General features: G+C 42.1%; 2 protein-coding genes across 2 annotated transcripts in view; one reads left to right on the forward strand and one right to left on the reverse strand.

Annotated features, from left to right (window-relative positions):
* Nucleotides 1-2: 2 nt before the first annotated feature.
* Nucleotides 3-4922, forward strand: eif3s6ip (eukaryotic translation initiation factor 3, subunit 6 interacting protein). The gene is made up of 15 exons (XM_080508014.1): nt 3-156; nt 449-491; nt 773-983; nt 1086-1165; nt 1317-1378; nt 1480-1549; nt 1642-1715; nt 2140-2311; nt 2406-2560; nt 2673-2843; nt 2983-3116; nt 3434-3607; nt 3744-3933; nt 4042-4122; nt 4728-4922. Exons 1-15 carry the CDS (start codon nt 97-99, stop codon nt 4797-4799), a joined length of 1749 nt encoding a protein of 582 aa, XP_080364140.1. The 5' UTR covers nt 3-96; the 3' UTR covers nt 4800-4922.
* A 776-nt stretch (nt 4923-5698) lies between these two features.
* Nucleotides 5699-24149, reverse strand: part of cdh23 (cadherin-related 23) — a gene marked incomplete at its 5' end in the record, with an annotated part of 177234 nt that continues 158783 nt past the window's right edge. The window contains 30 exons of the mRNA XM_080507244.1: nt 5699-6912; nt 7795-7905; nt 8119-8238; nt 8412-8541; nt 10601-10661; nt 10750-10790; nt 10926-11005; nt 11111-11231; nt 11319-11416; nt 12704-12960; nt 14435-14596; nt 14682-14945; nt 15240-15369; nt 15473-15586; nt 15675-15869; nt 16017-16228; nt 16498-16675; nt 17046-17165; nt 17674-17811; nt 18039-18208; nt 18649-18873; nt 19372-19488; nt 19611-20069; nt 20205-20408; nt 20498-20623; nt 21067-21169; nt 22045-22152; nt 22444-22653; nt 23188-23321; nt 23404-23584. Of these exons, the coding sequence (XP_080363370.1) occupies nt 6571-6912; nt 7795-7905; nt 8119-8238; nt 8412-8541; nt 10601-10661; nt 10750-10790; nt 10926-11005; nt 11111-11231; nt 11319-11416; nt 12704-12960; nt 14435-14596; nt 14682-14945; nt 15240-15369; nt 15473-15586; nt 15675-15869; nt 16017-16228; nt 16498-16675; nt 17046-17165; nt 17674-17811; nt 18039-18208; nt 18649-18873; nt 19372-19488; nt 19611-20069; nt 20205-20408; nt 20498-20623; nt 21067-21169; nt 22045-22152; nt 22444-22653; nt 23188-23321; nt 23404-23584 (4911 nt within the window). The 3' untranslated portion in view covers nt 5699-6570. The remainder of the gene's footprint in view (nt 6913-7794; nt 7906-8118; nt 8239-8411; nt 8542-10600; nt 10662-10749; nt 10791-10925; nt 11006-11110; nt 11232-11318; nt 11417-12703; nt 12961-14434; nt 14597-14681; nt 14946-15239; nt 15370-15472; nt 15587-15674; nt 15870-16016; nt 16229-16497; nt 16676-17045; nt 17166-17673; nt 17812-18038; nt 18209-18648; nt 18874-19371; nt 19489-19610; nt 20070-20204; nt 20409-20497; nt 20624-21066; nt 21170-22044; nt 22153-22443; nt 22654-23187; nt 23322-23403; nt 23585-24149) is intronic.

A 24149-nucleotide genomic window follows, 5' to 3' on the forward strand; every position in this document is an offset into this window, starting at 1 on the left:
AGCCAGACCTGCGTGGTTTAGCTTCGCTGGCTCGCCCGGCACACGTTTCTCTTTCTCCTTTCAACTTTTCACGAGCTTGAACTACCAACTAACATCATGTCTTACCACGAGGAGGAGGAAACTCGTACCAGTACGGCACGTGGGAGTTCCAGCACGGTGAACCTTTTATTTATAATACATTTTTTTAGACACGATAGCGGCACCCATTTAGCATGTTAGCTGGAAAGATAAACGTACAGTCGGCTACGAGTTAGCCTAGCATTGGTGGTGGTCGATAATTTCCTAGTTTTTCATGAAATTGCAATCAAGCCACGAAGCCATTTTATTATAGTATCACAATGCCGATGCTTTACAAAGTCAAACAATACATTTACAAGCTGGAGTAGCGTCATTAACTACCGTCGTTACAACAGATGTTATACTAATGTATCGTTCTGTTTCCTTTCAGTACGATCCGTACGCCTTTTCAAACGACTACGACCTGCACACCGGTTTGTATCTATCTATCTATCTATCTATCTATCTATCTATCTATCTATCTATCTATCTATCTATCTATCTATCTATCTATCTATCTATCTATCTATCAGACTGACAGCTGTCTCTGTACATAGTATATACATGTTTGTTTTTAATCCAGTTATGAACGTTTATAGTAAATCTTTAATTTCGTGGATGTTTCACGTGACTGGATAGACTAACAGTTATACACATGTAATATGTCAGAGGAAAAATAAAGTCTCAATATTACAGCTTATCATTGATTTTACAGGCGATCCAAAGGCAGACCTTGCCTATGAGAGGCAGTATGAGCAGCAGACATACCAGGTCATCCCGGAGGTGATCAAGAACTTCCTGCAGTATTTTCACAAAACCATCTCCGATCTGATCGACCAGAAGGTCTACGAGCTGCAGTCAAACCGTGTATCCAGTGAGAGCATCGAGCAGAAGATCTATGAGATCCAGGATGTCTACGAGAACAGGTAACCTTTACTCTGTGTAAATTAAAATTCTCCTGTCATACTGCTGGAGATGTATGAGCTGAGAGTGAGTGCACTGAATGTCTTATCTTTACTTTTGTACAGCTGGAACAAGCTTACCGACCGTTTCTTCAAGACGTCTCCCTGGCCAGAGGCCGAGGGCATTGCGTCACTTGTTGGTAATGGTGAGTGTTACCAACCATCACGTAGGTGTTGTTTTGAATATTCAAGAGATTTATTCATGTCATAATGTTATTGATTATAAGATTTTGTTTGGATTTCTGTTTTGGATTTTCACAGAAAAACATTATAATGTGTATGTTTGTTACTTTCCAGATGCTGTGTTCCTCATCCTTTATAAGGAACTATATTACAGACACATCTATGCTAAAGTCAGCGTAAGTAACATCTTCGTATCAGTAATCCTTTACCCCAGTCTTAACTCCCGTGTACGAAACATATTTATTTTTAGTCACAATTAACATTTGTGTTTAAACAGGGTGGACCAACTTTGGATCAGAGGTTTGAGTCGTATTACAATTACTGCAACCTCTTTAACTACATTCTCAGTAAGTCCCAAGATTTCTCCCACCTGTACTTGAATTAACAAAGGCCTCTTGTGTAAGACCTGTAATCTGAGACTGTTTGTGACTGTAAACAGATGCTGATGGCCCTGCTCCTTTGGAGCTGCCCAACCAGTGGCTCTGGGACATCATTGATGAATTCATCTACCAGGTACAGCGTGTTTTCTCTTACATGCGTCATCAATAAGATGGTTTTCTAATGTAAATGGAAGTCTCAAGGTTCTCAATGTACACATCAGGATATGTTGAATGTTTTCTCTAATTTATGACTCATGTGCAACAGACTACAATAGGCATGTTTAACTCTTTTGAACTAAGCCTAGTCAATTAGGTTTCTGTTCAATAATGGTATTGCAAAATAAAAAGCCAAGAGGTCAGAAATTATGCTGTGGTATTTGGTCAGTGTTATAGTTGTACTTGTAATATGTAGAGTTAGCTTATATCTTCTTGTAACTGATGTTCTTCTATTTATTTTGATGTGCTATATTTTCACAAGGGATATTCTGGGGTTTTTTGCATCAGATGTGCTAAAAGCTGCTAATAAAATGTGGAATCTGTACTCTTTCCCTCCACAGTTCCAATCCTTCAGCCAGTATCGCTGCAAGACTGCTAAAAAGTCAGAGGAGGAAATCGAGTTCTTGAGGAACAACCCGAAGATCTGGAACGTCCACAGCGTCCTCAACGTCCTCCACTCCTTGGTGGATAAGAGCAACATCAACCGTCAGCTGGAGGTCTACACCAGTGGAGGTAAATTGCTACGCTTGTGGATAGGGATCGTAAAAAAAAAAAAATCAGGATATTGCACAGGGTGTTAACACGAGTTTTGTTGGATGCGACGCAGGAGACCCAGAGAGTGTGTCCGGTGAATACGGCCGTCACTCCCTCTACAAGATGTTGGGTTACTTCAGCTTGGTTGGCCTTCTGAGGCTTCACTCTCTCCTCGGTGATTATTACCAGGCCATCAAAGTCCTGGAGAACATTGAGCTCAACAAGAAGGTAAAGACCAGTTTATTAACCCTCGTCCGGCGACTCACACACTCTCCTACCACTTGTGATAATGCCTGTGAGTGTGGTTTCCCCTTAATAGTGATCCTCTCCTGGTTTTCAGAGTATGTACTCTCGAGTGCCCGAGTGCCAGATCACCACTTATTACTACGTGGGCTTCGCCTACCTGATGATGAGGCGTTACCAGGATGCGATTCGAGTCTTCGCCAACATCCTGCTCTACATCCAAAGGACAAGGAACATGTTCCAGAGGTCAACATATAAATATGAGATGGTCAGTCAGAGAGCGGCTTTAAGTTGCTGCTTTTGGTGTTACAGATATCCCCTACACTTCACACCTCACTATTTAGACTGTGTTCATAGTCTTTAAAACTGAAGCAGATGGTCTTAGATTCAAATCATGTTTCTTGTAGATCAACAAACAAAACGAGCAGATGCACGGCCTGCTGGCCATCGCTCTCACCATGTACCCGATGCGCATCGATGAGAGCATTCACACCCAGCTGAGGGACAAGTACGGAGACAAGATGCTGCGCATGCAGAAAGGGTGAGTGTTTATGTTCCCGTGTCACTGTCAGTTAAGATCAGTTTTATTGTTTGCATGTATCATAAAAACATTGGCGAAGAGCCCATGTAACTTCTGAAGTTCATGTTGGTACTCTTCTTGCTTGGATGGACTTTTTAGAAATTAGTCTCAGCTGTGTGCTTGAGATAAGTTCAGACATGAACTAATTATTATTTTTGTTTCGATGCACTGAATTACTTGCCTCTACTAGTTTTGCAGTGTACTAGTATTATGTCAGTATGCATCTTCGTAACATCATGTTGATTGACTTGTATATTTCTTTTGCCATCGTATCGTAGAGATCTGCAGGTGTTTGAGGAGCTGTTCAGCTTCGCCTGCCCAAAGTTCCTCTCGCCCGTGGTTCCAAACTACGACAACGTTCATCCCAACTACCACAAAGAGCCATTCCAACAGCAGCTGAAGGTGTTTGCTGAAGAGGTGCAGCAGCAGGCCCAGCTCTCCACCATCCGCAGGTAAAACTCACATGGAAAGACGGTCTGGATACTGGATCCATGAAATCCTTCTCCGGCTGGCAGTTGTTTGCAGAAACACCTTGTCCAGTTCCCGAGTGCCTTGAGATATATGTACTCACACACGGTGTCCCCGCAGCTTCTTGAAGCTGTACACCACGATGCCGGTCGCTAAGCTGGCCGGATTCCTGGACATGACCGAGCAGGAGTTTCGCATCCAGCTGCTTGTCTTCAAGCACAAGATGAAGAACCTGGTGTGGACCAGCGGCATCTCGGCGCTGGACGGAGAGTTCCAGTCTGCCTCCGAGGTCGACTTCTACATCGACAAGGTGAGACACTGTTGATTCAGAGTCATGCCTATCGCATTGTCCTCTTGGTTGGAATTATGGGTATCTCGTTGATTGACACTTTTTAAATGAACTGTATTCCTCCCACAGGACATGATCCACATCGCAGACACAAAAGTCGCTCGTCGTTACGGAGACTTTTTCATCAGACAGATCCACAAGTTTGAAGAGGTGAGTTGTTCTTAATAAAGATTGCAAAGTGCAACTTACAACAAATCTGTACTTTTATTTATTTATTTTTTAATTGCATTTTATCTCTTATAAAAATCTTGCAGTTTGAAGTGATAAACATGACTTAACAGTCCGTTTTCACTGCAATCAATGAACTCAATTTAATGCAGCGACATTGAGCTCAAGGTGAATCCCCCAAAAGCGCTTTCGGCGATGGGAGGAGACTCTGGCAACAGTCGTTTTGTACCTACTTATTTGTTTTGTTTGTAGGACTCGAATAGCACTAAGTCGATTCACGTCAGTACAATTACTTCTTTTTTGACATAAGGTTTTTTTTCTGCTATGAAATGATCTGAATCATACAATTTCATCAGATAAGTGTATTTTAGTTAAAACTACAGTTGTATGTGCATATGAAAAAAATGTTTAGTAACGTTTATAAAAAGTGTCATCTTGAGAAGTTTTATTGTTGCAGAAAATGACTCTTGGATTCGATCTTTACAGACATTACATGGAGTGTTTTTTGCACAGGACATTCAATAGAAAAGCTATACATGCCATACAAAATGCCATCTGTTAACATCTTTGTATTTGTTCTCCTCCAGCTGAATAAAACTTTGAAGAAGATGGCCATCACTGGTACCACCTCAACACCAGGGACTGCTACAGCCCGATGAGGCGGCACTGAAAGGAGACACCCGAGTCCCAATCTGCTAAATCTTTTGACTCCTTCAATTTTTTTTGGCAACTAAGATTGATAAAATCTTTTCTATGAACCCCAGTATCACAATAAAAGGATGAAGTGATGAAACGAGTGGTTTTTCATTATTTGGCTGGAGTTCAATATGTTCAGCCACGAGGTGGCAGCGTTGTGCAACTGAAGCCGAGCTGAACTGTGTATGTGAGTGAGCGCCATGATCAGAGGGAGATGAATGTTTAGTGTTCCGAGCTCGTTACTTGTCACAGATTCTGCTCACATCATCTCACCGACAGTGAAAGTCGAAGGCTGTTGCATATTTCTTTTATTATCACAGATCATCCCACAAACATTTCTCAACACGGATCTCAGGGCTGGTGACCAAAAAAATGTAAATAAAAAAATTACAAAATGGGAATGTAAAAAAAAGATTAATCTTCTCAAGTCACACCACTCGTCGGAAACGGCATTGGCTGCCATACAAAGGAAAACGGAACAACATATCACCGAAGCACAATATACACATACTTCAAATATCCAAAAGGATTTCCTACCTATTTTGGTAAGCCAGCAGGTTGTTTTTTTGTTTTTCTTTTTCAAAAATATCTTTAAATTCCATCATATTTTCTAAAAAATAAAACGAAATAAAGCAAATATTGCTCATTTTGAGCATGACTTTTACTCCCTCAGGTGGCAGTGTAAAGTCTGTGGGCACAATGCCATCTTTATATATATATATATATATATATATGTTTATAAAAAAAAAATCCTTTATATATATTTTTTCCTTTCATAAGTCTTAGGCAAAGTTTTATTTCACTGTCTTTGAAATGAAATTTATCATAAAAGAAACGTATTTTTTTATTTCCGTGGGTCTCAGGCAGCGTTCATTGTTTTCCCAGTGTCGTCACTCAGCCTCGAGAAGTCATTTAGGTAGTCACAGATCCTCCTCATTGCTGAATGACACAGTCCAGCATGTGAATGTTCACAGTTGCACAAAGCAGTGTATTCTTTTAGAAAAAAAAAAAAAAAAAACTTCATTCTGAAGCTGCGCTTGGAAATTCAGTCAAATTCTTTTATCTGCATTTAAATTTGTATCATATGCATCCCAACAAAACGTATCAAATGTCTGATTAACAAAAGTCTTCTGTCCACACTCGTTCAACACTGATTGCATCACTTTTCAGAAAGGAAAAAAAAATAACAAGACTTATTGTCAGGCTCCGTTTGTGGCCATCCGCTGGTCTGAGTGTGTGTAACTTCACTTTTTTGAGTGTGTGTAGTTGTGTTTGTGTGAGTGTCTGCAGTCCAGGCATGACTTCAAAAGGATCGGTGAGGATGAGGCACCTTCTGACCATTTTAAGTTGGTGGTCAACAAGCTTCTCCCACAGGGAGGCTTAGTCCCTCTTCTCCACTCAGCTCAGCTGGATGAAAGTCGATGACACCCGCTGCTTCGTGCTCTGATGGCGGCCAGAGCCAGGCGAAACTTTCGACAAGATCATTTTGATTAAACGTCGTCTCGAAGCAGCTAACGTGGGACCATCTTCGACGAGGAATCCTCTTTGAACCAACCCTAATGTGAGCGAGTCCCGTTTTCCTGGGCGTCTCACTCGTGGTTGGCTGATGATGGTCCCTAGACTACACACACTCTCGTCCTCCATGTTCTCCCAAGCCTCGTGAGGGTGGCGGCGCGGAGGCACAAGGACACACACGAGCCGTGGTTGTGCTCAGACCAGCGAGGCCTCGGCTAGTCATAACTCTGTGATCTCCAGCGGGCTCTCCGACAGGGTGTCGCCGTCTTTGTGGCGGTGCATCGGAGTGGACTTGGCCGACTCCGTGCGGGCGTTGCGTTCAGAGTACAGCCCCCCGTCTGTGTTCAGCGCCTCCAGGGAACGCGCCAGGGCCCGCTGGTCGTCCTCGGGCAAGCTGTTGAGGTCGGAGGTCAGGAGGGTGCCGGTGCTGCCGTGCACCACGTGCACGCCTTCCGGGCCTTTCAGCTCCACAGGGAGCTTGTGCTTGAAGCGCAGAGTGCCGCGTCCTCCGCCCATGCCCAGCTGCTCGTCCTCGTCCTCGTCCATGTCGCTCTGAATGAGCTGTTTGAAGGAGATGATTATCATTACCATGATGAGGTTAATAAGAAACAACAGTCCATAAAGCAAGAAATCAGCAAACCAGAGAGAAGGAATAGTTTCAGCAAATTAGAAATGAAGGACAACAAATTGGAAATGTAGCAAGATCCAAGATCAGCAGAGAATAACAAGACTGCACAGCAGGCCAGATCTAATTAGAGTATTGCTATTTTTAGAGATGTCTTGTTTGATAAGATAATACACGACATTGAGAAAAGTACTGAAATATTAAAACTTTGCTGATTGCTCCAAAGGGAAATGCATTTTCCGAGTTTTTGTTTTGTGTCCACTGGCTAATTTATCTTCTCGTTTACCTCTTGATCAGACCTTAATATTTGAGTATTTTCACAATGAACTCCGTTTCTTCTCGCTGTAAAACAATGTGTAACGTCTGATGACTCATCTTCCACATAAGGCATTACTTAATTCTGCCGCTTATAGGAAGCAATTGTTGAATTTTTCAGCGCCACCCCCGTCTTCGTGCTTTATATGACATTTCTCCGGAGTCTCCGCGGCACCACCAGCAAAAACTGAAGTCTCGAAAGCACATTCAGCATAACTGAGTGTGGATCATGCCCCTTTTAAATTTGTTAATATACAAAATTGACACGACTCCCCATTCACAGGGCCCTATCCAAACTGGAGACGGCTTTGTGTGCTGAGATCCACACATAGAACGACTTTGCCCCCCCCCCCCCCCGAAGTTTGCTTGGAAGTGTCAGAGGAAGCAGAAGCAGTCAGGGCAGAAGAGAGGATGTCAGAAAGCGAAATCAAGGAGCTGCCAGATCACTCTTCAGCGCTGGTAGACAGAAGCAGCGGCAGAGAGCATCCTCTTTCCGAGCGCACCTCAGTGACTGATGAGTGATCTTCCTGGCCGGTGGACACATTGACGAGTCGCGCTGCAAAGAGCGTTTTCAGCCTCAGGTAGTCGTCCAAAACCACCTTCAGCAGGGAGCCCTGACAGGACGGCAGGCAGGGGATCAAACAGAGTCCACGGGAGCATCGCCCTTCGTCAGAATCCGCACCCCTTAGCTAAACAACACTCATCTGCTTGTATTCCAAAGTACAGGGGAGTTTTACATCTCCTCCGATGCATCTTGAGAAGAATGGATGAGAAAACCATCTAAAGAAAAAGAGGAGTTTAAGATTGTACTTGTGTGGGTGTCTCACCTTGATGGGCCCCTCCCTCATGATCTGGCCCAGTTTAGCAATGTTGTCATACTCCTGAATAGCTGCACGCAAATAGCGATCGTCCTCAGGCTTCGCTTGCGGTTCTCGACCAAATGTGCCCTGTGAGGAGAACAAGCATGAGGCTGAAGTACTGCTGGGATGACTCAGAAAGAACACGTAATGACACGTACATGAAACAGGTTTTTTTTTTTTTTTTTAAGTCTCTGAGTGTGGTGTGACCTGCTTGATTGTTGGGGATTGAAAATGAACTGTAAATCAACATTGGTACTGACATGTGTGCGTGCCGGGCTGTTCCACAAGTCGGTGATCTCGCTCAGGTTCTCAGGCAGGTCGTCCTCGTGGTCGGCCTGCGCAGCCAGCTCCAGATTCCGACAGAAAGGGTCCAGCCACACAGGATTAGCCCTGCAGAGGTCAACAGTGCCGATGAAGCGACACAAATTATTATTTTCTTTGGTTTACGCATTGACCTGGTTTTCTCTGATTTTATTAACTTATCTGAGATCAATCATCTGAAGACATGTTGGCACTTTCTTTTGCTTTTTCAAGAAAGGTTTTACTCGGAGTCACGACTTAAAGGTTAAAATAACAAAAGGAACAACTGTTGATTTTGAGAAATGTTTTTTTCTTTTATGCATCCTGTGACAGAAATGTTGTTTTCATACTTGTTTGTATACTTTTCAATAAGTGATCACTACACGCAAACATGCTTTATTAGATTGTGATGCATTCCCATACAGCGAAACCACTGTGATCCAAACATCTTTTTTTTTTTTTTTTACATAGTTTATACCCAGTTGGCTGTGATAAGCTCCTGTGCCTCAGGACTGTGAACAGGATAACGCAGTATAGAAGATGGACAGATAATTATTTCCTTTTTGTTAATATGATCAAAATACCTAATAGCATCCTACAGCTCAACTTAAACATGGCCAAGCCAGCAAGCTATAGCCTATATCACGGGTCTCCAACCTCGGTGCTCAAGAGCTCCTGTCCTGCATGTTTTAGCTCTCTCCCAGATTGCAATGCGGGGCTTGTTATTGGGCTTTTTCACAACCTTGGCGATGACATCATCATTAGATTCAGGTCTGCTGAAGCAGGGAGAGAGCTAAAACATGCAGGACAAGGGGCCCTTGAGGACTGGAGTTGGAGACTCCTGGCCTACATAACAGGACTTTTATAGGGCTTTGTGCCCCAGAAACTACTCTTACCGCTATTCGAACAAAGCACTTGGCTGACATACAATACGAGCTAACAGCCTCGACCAGAAACCCGAATCTCTTTGTTCCCGTGACGCAGTTCAGCCTGCGAAATCACGCCGCACAAAGACCGAACATACAAACGGAGATCTGACCAGATGAATGTGATAGAATTGGATTTTAACCTGCAATTCAACTTGATAACAAATGCCAAAAGTAAAAAGATATCAAGGCTTTTCTACTATTTCTACTAGATATTCGGAGACTAAAAAAAACCTGGACTATCACTAAAATGTCACCTTTTTAAAGATGGTGTCATATACGGAATAATGAATAAACATGCCTGATAAAGTTGACAATATTTGCAGCATGGATGTCATGTAAAGGTACAGGTACATTTTGTTACATGGGTATAGAAGCAAATGACATTTGACCAGATCAATAATACTCAGTTTAGTCATTAATCACAGTTATTGCTTCCGTTGTCAAACACATCTTGTGTTCAGAATTGGACCACCTGTTGGGCCAGTTTTGGCTCATGGGCCATATGTTTACCACCCCTGATGTAGTCTGGCCTCAGTTAAATAAAAAAAATAAATTGACATTTGAATAGTGAACATAATTACTCCCTGAAAGAAAACACACAAAAAATCCCCAAACTACTACAGTGACTAAATTCTACCATCTTGTGCACAAAATAGTATTACATACATTTTAATTCCTGCCCCTTTAGTGTGGCTATCATTTGAAGAAAAACACCCGTAATTCTTTTGTTGTTGTTGCTGACACAAGATGTCACAACTCCTGTTTCTTAATATGAAGAAAACTGTTAATTTTTCAGTGAAAGCTTGAAACATGGAGGATCTTCGCCTTGTCTGCTCGTCTGACACTAAAGAAACAACAACTTCATAGTACATCTAATAGATATTCCATCAATAGAGGATGACATGTGACTCTGTCAGGCTGTGGTTTAATTGGGAGTGTCCTTACATGGAAATATTCTAGGCGAGGCGTTTTCTCATTTCTGAGTAACTTCAGCCGGTTGACAAGAAAGGAGATAAGTGTATCCTGAAATGCCAACCTCGTTCTTTTGTCGATTGAACATGTATTTCTTCATCATTTATGGAACCTTATCTTCAGAATAATAGGAAATATTACTGAAGGTACTGAATATAAGGAATAAATTACACACAGAAAACTACTACAGAAAGAGTGAATTTCTTGCAGTGTGCCACTGAGGTGTGAAAATAAAGTGAGTATCTCACCCTTCAAAGGAGTACTTGTTAGTATTTGGCATGTCCAAGATATCCATTAAACCCTGGTTCCCTGTGTGGGAGAAGATACATCATTTCAGAGAATAAAAAAACAAACAAACGGGACCTAATAAGATCATCAGAGACGGGTCGTTTCTCACCTGCTGATCCTGCAACAATTGCTTTCAGTTTCCTTTGGTGTCTGCAACAAATGAGAAAATCGCCAAAATAATATGAAGATGCCGTTTTGCTGTGCAGACTGACAGTTTCAAACAAGGTGCACAAATATTTTCAACTATGCGGCTGTCTAATAAGAGTCTGCATGAGGGATTCTTACACTCTGCGATAATGCCAGTTCATTGTGACAAACAGAAATCCTGCTAAGCAAAGCAGCACAGCCAGAATGATGATGACCAGCTGTGAAAGAGACAAAACAAAACGGAAAAACAAAAAGCTTAAAAGAACAAAAGAAAATTAACATCTGCAGCAATCTTTTCATCAGCGGGTGTCAACTTTGCAAACCTGCAGCGTGGAGATATCGTCGGGCAGTTTGTCGCCGATCGCAGGCTGGACGTCCATGACATTGTGCGTCCTGAACAGGCTCCTCAGCTGTTCCTTGTTTTCGTCGATCATCCGGATGACTCTGCCGAACAAGGCACACCGACACTCAAAACAGAGCGCTGCACTCACGTGTGAGAGCGCCACTGCACTGATAGAAGCAAAATGATACCTTTCAACATCGAGGATGGTGTTGGTCTGATTGTTGACTACGTGGATGAGCATGTCTGTCTGGCCGTAGTTCACCCTGCCCTTCTTGTCCACGTGGAACTGGACAGCCGGAGGACAGTGCATTTAGTATCAAATCACAGTTTTTAGTTATTGCTTTAGAATTAGTGCCATTAAAAGTAAGTGAGTTACTTGGAAAGTATTTAAATGTCTGTATTCAATTAGGATTTCCTATTCATATGAACATAGCTGTGTCATTTTGCAGTTTTTGTGACACACACGAGTTAATTGGATGCAATGTTGTGATACACAGATTATTTTTAGTCTATTTAGACCTCAGGAATCAAATGCAGGACAAACAGATTTATATATTTTCTGCTTTTTTGGATTAAATCTTTTGATTAACTTACAAGAAACTTGAGAAACTTATAAATGCCAGGTTGATTATAAGATGATGATATTCATTATGAAATAATGCAGAAAAAAATTTGTTATTTTCCATTTAACAAATGTTTGGGGGCTGAAGGAAAATATTAGTCTTGAATATGCCAATGGTGCATTACATTTAATATCTACAACTACCTTTAGTCATTAAAGGAAAACAATCAAACCACATTTTATTTAATAACATAATATAGTCATGCATTCTATAATGTCACTTAGTAAAATATTAATGTTAATTAATATCAACATTTGAATGGTTTTCATCAGGGCTGAACTTAATAGACACGTTAAACTCCAAAAAGCTGGAAAATATTACTCTGCACTATTTTATAGCAGTTTCTCGAGAAGACATTTCTTTCATTAAAGGGTTTAAGAGGGTAATACATTAGAAAGTTCAACCTCCAAAATTTGAAAACGGAGAGACTTTCTTCTCCAGAAATGTGGAAGATGCACTAACAGAGCCAGAATGATGGCCAGATCAGGAGGAACAATGTGCATAATTCAACAAATAGTCTACTCCGATTCAGAAGGGATTAATCGGTCGATATTATCATCAGACAGTATTTTCAATGCAAATCTCTCCACAACACCTTTTTTGTGTGAAAGAAATGAATTTATGAACTAATTATAGCAAGAAGGAGCAGCAATAAAACTGCTTAGATAAACTACCAACATGTGGCAGACAGCTCTTCTAACGTTTATACAGGGCGACACATACTTCACAGGCACTTTGGATGAAGGCTTATGTTCATTTTACTCAGTCAGATATTTTTCATGCTTCTTCAAGCTAACATTAAGTGATGAAGACAGAGACACAGCAGCTCCACCACTGTTTTCATGAATCACAGAAACTCACAGAAACTTCAGTAATTGTCATTACTTTACAATAGTAATCAGTTATTGGTACAGGAGCAGAATAAGATCATTACTATAAAAGAGTCAAACCTGGATGTCATCCAAATTGACAATAGCGCCGGTGATGTTGGACAACAGGCTGACAAAGTCTTCCTGGTTTTCTCGAATCAGATCAGGAATCTCATTAAAGACTATTTTGACCCTCTGGTCGTCGCGGAGGATGTAGATATTCACATTGGTGGTTGTGCTGTGTCCAACAGAGTCACATGCTAAAATCTCCAGCTGGAAGTAGCCCGGATTGTAGGCAGTGAAGAGGTCATAGGTGCGGATGACCCCGTCTGTCAGACCTGTGCAGACGGCAGGACAGGATATGGACTTTATTTCGACTCGGCAAATGTGACGCATCATGCTGTATATTTCTGTCATCTCGCGGGACATGTGTAAGTCCCACGAAAACCTTGTGGGAAACAAAATATCCACTGAGGAGCCGCTCCACTCTGTGAGAACTGGAACGGGATGTACAACGGAAAAAGGAGAACCGCATACAATGAAGCAACTTCATGGTGAATGTGACTTAAGGCCGTTTTGGTAAAAACATTTTAATTTGTTATTTAACATTTTTTCTCCCCTGAATACACCCACAGATCATAATGAGAGATACTATGTTTGAATCAAAATATTATTTATTTCTTTGCTCTGAAGTCAATTACAATTTGTTTAATCATATAGAAACTAAATAGTGTCATTGATACTTAAGTAAAACTTTTATAATGATGTGGGAACAGGATGTTAGATGCAGCAGTAGTTCCTCCAAAATGGGTTCCTGGACCCTATTGGAGGGCACCAGAGATCTTCTCCTCTTCTCAATTTGACGAAATAATGGTCCCACATGTGAAAGAAAGCTTTTGTACATTGATGATTGTGGGTATGTCCATCAGTGTTTCACTATATTGTAATGTTTTAACAAAAAAAACATCAGTCAGAGGGTCTGCTGCCCATCTTAGATACAATATGGGAGATATCAAGAAAAAAACCCAGATATTATGTTATGTTGTATTGTATTGTATTGTATTGTATCATGTTCATCTTTGCTATTTATAGTTGATCAGTGTATCTGTCTTCTGAAAGACACTAATGTGTCAGGAAAAATATAAACTTTGATTCATCTCATAATTTACATGAACTGCTATCACCATCAGCTAAATGATAAGAGTGCTGAACAGTGTGTGTAGGATCTGCTTGAGCCTGTTTCAGTTTATCCGTTTACAATGCAATCTGAAAGTGGAAATTTCAAAGTTGTGCCGCAAAATTAAATCATGAATGCATTTCAACCTCAGCTGATCCTTTTTTTTTCTTTTATTCTCTAACAACTCATATTTGCTGTTTGCAGGATGGCGGTGGCTCAGCTCGTAGAGCGGGTCGTCTTTCATTTGCAAGGTTACAGATTCAATTCCTCATCTCCCTCATCCATACGCTGAAGTGTCCTTGAGCAAGACACTGAACCTCAAATTGCTCCCAATGGATGGATGGAGCACCTTGCATAGCAGCAATCTCCGTGTGTGTGTGTGTGTGTGAATGGGCAGTGGACTGTAAACTTTACAGTTACAAAGAGGAAATTTGCCTTTGAGCCTTTACAGTATCAATATGTATTTATGCACTTTGACTGGCTAGATGTTCTTCACAAATGAGCTTGATTTGACTGCTTTTATGACTATTCTACTATAAATGCTGTGCATTCTGGTAAATATGAGCATAATAAAAAGTGCAAAATTACAGACAAGCTAATTAAGACATCCCAAAACTGTAGTAAGAGAAACTCACCGATGGTGAAGACGCTGCCAACATCCTCACTGCCATTGCTTTGTGATTGGAAGTAGCGGATTGTAACAATGTGATACTGAACCAAGCTGTTGTTCCCAATATCATTGTCTACAGCCAACACCTTAATAAGCTCTGAACCCACTTTGGCATTTGCTGCAACTCCTGGAACAAGAAGCAAACAAAAGATGATGCCGTTTTATGTATTTCACAATACACACCTGCATGCGTGAACGTCTGGACGTCTTACCTGCAGTGTACTCTGCCTTCACAAAGCGAGGTTTCTGGTCGTTGATGTCTTCCAGTTCAATGCGCACTTCCAGCAGGCTGGGGTCACGGGCAGGGTCCAGGGCTCTGGCCCGCACTGACCGCGGACCTCTGGGCGGAGTCCAGCTCCGGTTGCTGGAAGCCTTGATGATGATAGAGTAGACCGGGATCTCCTCCCGGTCCAGATCCTTGTGCAGCTTCAGCTCTCCGTCGAGACTCAAGCCGAAATTTCCTTCGCTGTTTCCTCCTACAGGAAGAGATGGAAATTATTTGTAATTATGTCACCCACAGATACTAAAGGATTCTGCTTTAAAAATTAAAAGAAAGATAAATGGATCCATACAAATATCTTCCATTAATATCATTGTACTTTAGAAGTACTGGAGCTTTCATGTGGCTACACAATGAAGACCCAATTAATTAAAAGCACTCCTGATTCTCTCCTTTTGAAACAAAATCCTTTCTTTGGGTGAATCACCATAAACAGTTTGACTTAGAAAAGCTTTACCTTTACCTGTTATTTCATCCAAAATGGCCTTACCTGCAACAAAATAGTAGACAATGGCATTTGTGCCCTCATCAGCATCCACCGCTCTGGTTATGTTCCCGACCACAGTCCCTGGAGAGGAGTGCTCAGGCACGGTCAGCTTTTGGTAAGGCAAGCTACCACGCTGAGGTACACACAAACACAGGCGTCACATGCAAATGGTTTAAGTGGCAGTACTTTTGTCCAGCTCGTCACACTGATGCGTCTCTAGAGAGCTTTGAACTCACTGGTGGTTTAAGGAAGACGGGTTCATTGTCGTCGATGTCCAAAAGCGCCACCTGCAGAGGCTGAGTGGTCTCGTAAGGCACCGGCTGGCCCATGTCACGGGCCACAATAATAAGCTGAGAGAGTCATTCGCACATGGGGGTTACATAAACACACGCCTACACACTCATTTTTACAAACTGCACACACAACACGTTGACTCACACTATGAAGGGCCTGCTTCTCTCGGTCCAGCTTCACTGTTGTGGTTATGACCCCAGACATGGCGTCGATGTGGAAGTTTTCCCAGTCTCTGTTGCCTGCCCCCGTTTGTAAGAAGCCATAGCGGACTTCTCCATTCACACCCTCATCGGCGTCTGTGGCGTGCACCTCGTACACGGGCAGACCTGGAGGCTGCTCCTGCACAGAGAGCAGAGTGTGAGGCCTGATTAGAAAAAAAAGGCTTCCAATTGCTGTTTGCAGAATTCTGTATCTATCAAACTGTGAGATAGATAACTTTAACTTTATTTGCCATTGACCATCCTTTCACGTGTCCATCTTCTGTACCTCTGCGATATGAATGATGGTTCCATTGGCTGGCCTGACAAACACGGGCCTGTTGTCATTGACATCTATGACTATAATGAAAAGGTCCGCTGTGCCCCACAGGGGAGGACGCCCCTGGTCTGTAGCCACCACGGTGAGGTTAAAGCGCTCCGAGGACTGAAGCAGACGACGAGAACGCACCATTCCTGTGTTGGGATCCAGATAGAATGCATCTGAAAAGCCACGGGGAAAGATCAGGATTAGGTTTAAGGCCGAACCAAGATTGGCTCCAAACATGCTTGTGCAAGCGTCTCAGAAGCCGAATTTTCACAAATTATCATGCAGTTAAATATAATTACAACGTTGCTTATTTAAAATCTTAGCAAGTATTAAATTAAACTGTAATTAGCCAAATAATTGTGCATTCAGAGACCAACTCCTCCGGCTTTTTGTTTTAGTGACTGTATTAAGTTTTAATTACTACATAATAGCTGATTCATACCCGAGTGGGCTCCCAGTATACTGTAAAGCACGGCTCCATTTTCTCCTTCATCCAGGTCAGTAGCTTCCACCGTTATAATCGACGTGCCACTGGGCTCGTTCTCAAACACGCTGGTGTTGTACGCTCGCTCCGAAAAGCGTGGCCGATAATCGTTGATATCGAGAACCGTCACAAGGACCTGGTGAGAGCGAGAGAGTTGTATTCGAGATATGAGCTATAGAACAAAAAGTACAGTTGGCTTCGAGCAACATTAAAGCAAATGCTATTTTTCAACATTTTTAAATCAGTATTGTTCACTTGTTACATAGAAGTCTGCTCTTTTTGAATCCAGAGTAAGTATTTATGATTAAACATCAACAGATATCAGTGGTAGGAACTGCATACAACAGTGTGGTCATGAACCCATAGTGACTTAAAATAATCTTTTGACCATAGTTTTAATTTAGCCTTTGCACATAATTCAAGTAAGTTCATAAGCAACTGTTGTTTCTAATCAAAATATGCAGATCCAAATTGAATTCCTAATTAAAGAAGGTCATACTATATACCTGCACAGAGTTCTCTCGCCTGTTGTTGAAGATGCCCCCGGGGTTGTCACGGGCGACAGCGGTTAAAGTGTAATGGTCCTTTGTCTCCCTGTCCAGAGGGGAGAGGATGTAGATCTCTCCCTGAAACAGAGGAGAGGGAATGATTAGGAAGGAAGCACGCACTGGGAGTGGTGGGTGTATCGAGATATATATTTGACTCCATGTTTATGAGAAAAAAAATGGAGCATGGAGGTCAAACATGTAGATTGTGTTTAAGGACTTTCACATGCTTTGTTTAATCTTGCATTTCCAGGCAGGATGAAGTCCACCACTGTCAGAGAAAAAAAACACAGCATCCATCCTCTCGCCAGTCAATAAATGTTTAGCTTTTGTCCAAGTTCAGCAAAAGGGAAACCTTGTTTTTGTAAACAGTACAGTTCAAAAGGTTATGATGACTACATTTGTTTTACTATTTCTGGAGAAAATCTACACCAATGGAATGATAAAGTTATCATAGCCAATCTGACTAATCTTCAAGTTAAACCAGTTAATAGAATGCAAACTACCAAAATGATTAAAATATCAAACAATAGAAAAAAAGATGAGAGCAGTACAGACTTACATTCATGTGAGATGTGTGTTAACTTACTGTGGTTGGTATGATTCCAAATTTTCCCTCTCCGTCTACCAGGCTGTACTCGATGACTGCAAACAGGCCTGAATCAGCATCTGTTGCACTCACACGAACTATGGTAGTGCCCAAATTCACATTTTCAAAAACAGGCTCCTGCAAGCACAGGAAGAGCAGCACAGTGTTGAAGGACAAAGCAAGGAAAAACATATACATCACTGGAATAGAGACTCTATCAGTTGACAATGTCTTGTACTTTGGTTCACTTTGGCGATTCTTGTGTCATGTTCGTGACACTTTACACTTTGACTGTGAAATGTAAAATGTAACATTTTCATAAACAGCATAACATTAGTATCTATTTTTTATGCTATGTTAAGAACCTGATAGGAAGGCTGTAGAAAGACAGGATTATTGTCATTGACGTCCACGATACGCAGAAAAACAGGCAGTTCAGCAATCCGTGGGGGAGTGCCGTGGTCCTTCGCCCGAATGGTGAAATTCAGCCACTGTATTTGCTCAAAATCCACCGTCTGGTTGGCTACAATCTTTCCTGTAACATTTGGGAAACAATTACAGTTAGAGTTTGTCTAGATTCACCATCATCAACATAATTGATTAGACTGGTACTATTGGGCAGCATACTGGTGAAGTGGTAAGATGATTCCAAACATGTTGTACGTTGTACTGAGTACTTAGGCTCTCTACAAATATCCAAACATGTGTGTTAGACAATGTTTGATGTTGTTTCTTTTTTAGCCTTCTCTCAGGTGCACTACATCTTTCGTTGTGATCAGCTCTGACTACCCTGCTGTCCTTACTTTGACACAGTGACTATAGAATATGAATGGAGGGACGCTTCATAATACATTTTGTAGAAGTATCTATTCAGCTTATCAATCTTTGTTTCTTTTACACACATCATCCCAGCAAGTTATTGCAACTTGCACAGTAAACTTGGCTCGTGAGTGCCACATCACACTTGGGTCTTACCAGTAGAAGGGTCTTCCAGTCGAACATATCCCCCTCGGGGCAGGTGAAGAAGCTGGTAGATGACCTGACCATTTGGACCTTTGTCCGGGTCTACAGCTGACACAGACAGCAGTGTGGTGCCTGGCTGAGCCCCTTCTAAAATCTTCTCTGTGAAGTTGGACACTCCGAATGGGCGGAAACGAGGGGCATTGTCATTTACATCCAACACGTTGATGGTTAGTCTGGCTGTAAAGCAGAGGATTGTGAAAGCAGACACGAGTAATTAAAATGACCCAAACAGACAGGGCCTTATGATTTCTGAAATGTAGAAAATGCAGAAAGGATAAGGCAAATAAATGTACAAATAAAAACCCAATTACATGGAACTCTGTACACATTCCATACAATACCCATTAAAATTTTTTTTTTAATTTGTGGCTGTCCCAATAATGCGAATACAATGTGTTTTAACCTACTAACAGGAAGGACAGTGCCAGAGACAAATCTGGCCAATGGGTGCCAGCATGTTTCCTGGTAACCATGTACCGCATGTTCACATGCAGCACATGAGTTTAGCTAACACGTGAACTTATTTTGAGAAGAATTGGGGAAAACATAAATAATCTCTTGTAAGCAAATAGCATTGGGAAAAAAAAACAACCCAAGTGGCATGTTGTAATGGCTTTTGTCTGTAGTTGATGTTTTAAAGCATAAATAGTTCAAAGGTTAGAAAATGAGCCCTACCATTGGGAACGCTGCCTGTCTTGTCAATGACTTCACTGGCATTGTCATGGACAGAAACAGTGATATCAAATGTAGCTACCAACTCTCTGTTGATTGGGTTCCGGACAAATACTGCACCTGAAAATACAACAAAATACTTGTAATTGTTTCCCAAAATGCAACACTGAGTCAATTCCCCCAAATGGCCACTGAGAGTAATCAAAGAAAAACCTTTCAGATGAATTTACAACACGTCTCACCAGTGTGTAAATCAATGCCAAAGGACTCTTGCAGACCATCCACTTGGTTATTCCCATCATCCCTTGCTTCCACTGAGATGATGTAATACTCCAGCCGGGGATGCAGGTCGGGGTCTTCAGCGGTCAGCGTGGCTACAACGACACCAGGCGGTGTGGACTCATTAACGTTGATCATGGTCACTGGCTCTTTAAAACGTGGACGTGAGTCATTGACATCATCAAGGATCACAGTCAGCGTGGCCGTGCCCGACATTGGGGGCGTGCCACGATCGGTCGCCATGACAACAAGGCGGTAGGACCCACGTTCTTCTCTGTCAAGTGTATTGTTGCCCACCAAGACAGCACCAGACAGCGGATCCACCACAAAGCGGTCCTGAGCGCCACTTTCTAAACGATACGTTAGCCAGCCGTTAGAGCCGGAGTCGGCATCAGTGGCGGACAGCTGGGTCACCACCACACCTGGAAGATAAAGCCATGTCAATAGAGTGGAAAACACACTTCCCACTAAGGTCTGCCACAGTTTCAGCTTGAAACTCATGAATGCCGATCGTATGCGTGTGCATGTTCGTCATGTGCAAACAGCAGCACACACACCTGTGGGGCTGTTCTCAGGAAGTCGCACGCTAAAACTTGAGGGGTTGAAGACGGGAGGGTTGTCGTTTTGATCCAGTATGGTGACCGTGAGGGGCACGCTATTGTTTAACCCTCCAATGTCCTCCCCAACGATAAACAGCTCAACACGAGGCTCCTGAAAAGCCTCCCGATCCAGCTTTGCTCCCTGACGCACGTATATCACGCCTGGAAGGAGATACGAAGATATTCACCATGGCAAGTCACTTTACACATGTTTAGTCCTCGTGTGCCTTCCTGAAGATTGATAAAGTTACCTGTATCTGTGTCCACAGAAAAGAGGTCGACCCTCGCTCCCAGCAGTCGGTACTTCACCACAGCATTAGGCCCAATGTCTCTATCCTCAGCCAGAACCGGCCCGTTTAAGACATTTACTGTGCTACCTACAGAACACAAGGCAAAGTAATATGAATTACTTATGTGATGGTTCATGCGAACAATGGCAAGTCACAAGAACTATAATTATCACAGCTGGTTTGACTCTTACAAGTAGTCTCAGTAAATGCAAACTTGATAGATTTCTCTTTTTGTATGACAAAAACCTCTGGTAAAATGTTGCTGACAGCGCTCTGATGACTTTCGCACTCATAATGTTCAGAAATGTATTTCAAAGCACTAAAATGACATAAAGACGGAAAGAAAATCACCTTACAAAGTGGAAAAAAAAATTCACATCGTATGATCTGTGCGTAAACAAAGTCAGGAAGCGGGGGAGAGTTTTGCAGAATCTTTCAGTACTGTGCTGCACTCTGCTTCAATTAAAGGAGGACACCTCACATTTAAAACAGAAAAAAAAGATACACCACAGACTTAATGTGGATGCTACCTGCTGCTGAGTTCTCTGTGATTTCAGCTCTGTAGCTGGTCCTGCTGAATATGGGCCTGTTGTCATTTTCATCCAAAATAGTGATGATCAAGGTCTCGGAATCCTGATGGTTTGGGGGGAAAAAAGAGGGTTGTAAGCTGATCATTGAAAATAATTAATTCTGCTCTCACAGTAATGGATCACATTTTGCAGTTGCTCTGCTTTGCAAATCTCATCAGGTTGCAGAAGTGGGTTTTTTCAGTTGTTTACAGCTTGTGAAGGAACAGGTTTCTCACCTTTTCCACAGCTGTAATCTTTGATCATGTGACTCTATGCACACAGTTGTTTTTAATAGTAGAGGCCCACAGCTGCAGTCTCATGTTGCTATACTTTGTAACTGAGCAGGATGTTTGTGATCTGTGCCAAAAAGTTAGAGCCCTCAAAAACGACACTAAAAATGACGACAGCACTTAGAGAGAAACATGTTATCAGCTGAGTTCAGGGAAACCTGCATGTAACAAAGTAGACTAACGCAGTTTCTGACTTTAAACAGATGAGGCATGTACGTCTATAGCGAGAAGTGATTTATTTCTTTTTTACTCTCCCTGCCTTCACATTTTTTGCCCCATATAAATCCAGACTTTACATCTATGCCCCCCTCCTTTTGTAATATAAACTTATAGGCAGTCTACTTACTTCAATTTTTTTAGTTTTGCTTCAACAAATATATAACAATATTCTATGTATTACTATACCTAATGTGATTACCTGTAGGTTGTATAGTGTGATGCAGTTTTGGTAACGGATGTTTTGAAGAAGAGAAAGTTTGATTTTGTTGCTATAGTTGTAAGTTGACATACAAAAACATACAATTCCTGTAAAATGTGACACACAGCCTTCTTCTATTGTAAATGTTATATTATTGCTTGAGTGGTGGCTTTGCGAGAGGCCCTCTGTAACAGGGAGTGAACCCTTGCAAGACGCAGTGAGAGGAGTTACCCTGCGAGCGATGCGGGGGTTCTCGGGGTTGTCTTTGACCGTGATTGTAAGTCTGTACTCGGCCACCCGCTCCCTGTCCAGTGGCCGGTTCACCTGCACCACACCTGTCTGAGTAGAAGTAGGAAAAGGTATGCACATCTGTAAACATTTGTTGTTTTATATTGCAGTACATTTTACAAGTATGTTCGCGTATATTAAGGATTGCACGCTTATTTGAAAATGCAGGAGAAATATACCCAGGATGGAAAAATACAACCGTTAACATCTGCTGGAAACTCACGCCAAAATATGTGATTAAGTCTGGGAGTTGACAGTTTTTCCCAACATACTCCTCCAGCTTTTACCACGTCAGTTGAACTTCCTGCTTCATGCTAAAAACCGCACGGTTCCTTTTCTCACCGTGTCATTGATGTAAAAGGCTCCTCCTTGGTTGCCTGCAGTGATGTTGTAAGTCAGCAGTGCATTGCGTCCGCTGTCAGCGTCCCGAGCTCGGACTCTGGCCACAGAGGTGTGTATGGCGGCGCCTTCACTCACACTGGTGTTGAAAGGCAGGTTTAGCAGAACCGGGTCATTATCGTTGATGTCGAGGACGTGGACCCCCACCACCACCTAAAGAGAGCAAGGAGCAACCTCAGAACAAAGACTCATGCTCAACCAAATTGGAAACGTCCAACAACTTCTAAGACAAGTTGATATTGCATCTGATAGATCAGAAAGATCAATTTACCACCGTCTGTTGAACAAATCCTATGTAGGATATTAAGGGTCATTAATGTGTCCTGCCCATCTGAACAACCATTGAAAACAACAATGTCCTTAGAGAAGATAAATGTCTGAGTCAAGCTCTGGACATTCTTCGGAGGGGGAGAAATAATCAAAATAGGATTATAGAAAATAGGAATCTTTTAAAACCTTTTTTTGGTATTAAGCACCCTTTAGATTCATAATAGATTTCGTGGAAAAGTGAAGTTTGTCAGAGAAGAACTGGTTTGGTACAATTCTGGTCATTTACTATATAACCTCTTTCAGAGAGCAAGTGAAATTGTGATAGAGAAGTGAAGCTGGTAAGATCCTGATTATTCAAGAGGACATGACGAAAGTGTGTGCTTGCTTGCGTGTGAGTGTTGGTGTAACATAGCGCACCGAGCTGTTGCGAGACGGCGTTCCCAGGTCTCGAGCAGTGATGGTGATGTTATAGAACGCTGTGGTCTCCCTGTCCAACTCCACGTCCTTCCTCACCCGAAGTTCACCCTCCACCGGAGACACCATGAACTCATCTGACAGAGGGAACAAGACAGAAGCTTAGGAATACACAGAAAGTGTTTTGGAACTGCCCCAGAAAATGACTCTGAAACTGACTTTGGTGATCGCCGCCTGTTATGCTGTACTCCACTTTGCCATTGAGCCCAGAGTCTTCATCGCTGGCTCTGAGAGTCCAGACCCGAGGTCCTGGCTGGCCCTCCGTCACCTCAAACGGTCCCTCATAGGCTCTGGGGAACGTGGGAGTCACGTCATTCACGTCTAAGACGTTCACCAGCACCTGAGGAAGAAAGCTGTTTTTTTTAATTCATTCCTGTTAAATATGATGTGGAGAATAATGCATGTTGTACACATTGAAGTGTCACTACTACTATTGATTATAGTCTGAGTGACATTTCTCAAATTATTAATGGAGTTACCATCATCTTTGACTCTCCTGTCTGCTCACTGAGCCATCTGTTAGCTTCAGCATTAGCCAAAGACCTGGCCATGGGTGTAGTTTAGCCTTGTTATTTGATCACTTCATGCTGAACAGAACTGATTAATGTTGAATAAGGGTTGCATCAGTACAGTTGAACTGATTCAATTACTTTAACATGACTCCTACCAGGACAAATGATGGTAGCCAAAGCTTTGCTCTCCAAAGCAGTTACCATATATTTATGGCACTAAAGAAGGTTGATTACCTTTTTAGGAGCTTTCTGTTGCTGTCTGCATGTTTGTAGTTTATCGTAACTCATTTGTTGCTCCTTTATTAACCCCTTTCTCTCAACAACAGTCATTAGGTTCTACATGACTACTAAAAAGCATACACGAGGGTGCTTACAGTTGAAAATACCAAACAT

This window comes from Blennius ocellaris, assembly GCF_963422515.1.
Source record: "Blennius ocellaris genome assembly, chromosome: 13".
In the NCBI taxonomy this organism is placed as follows: Eukaryota; Metazoa; Chordata; class Actinopteri; order Blenniiformes; family Blenniidae; genus Blennius; species Blennius ocellaris.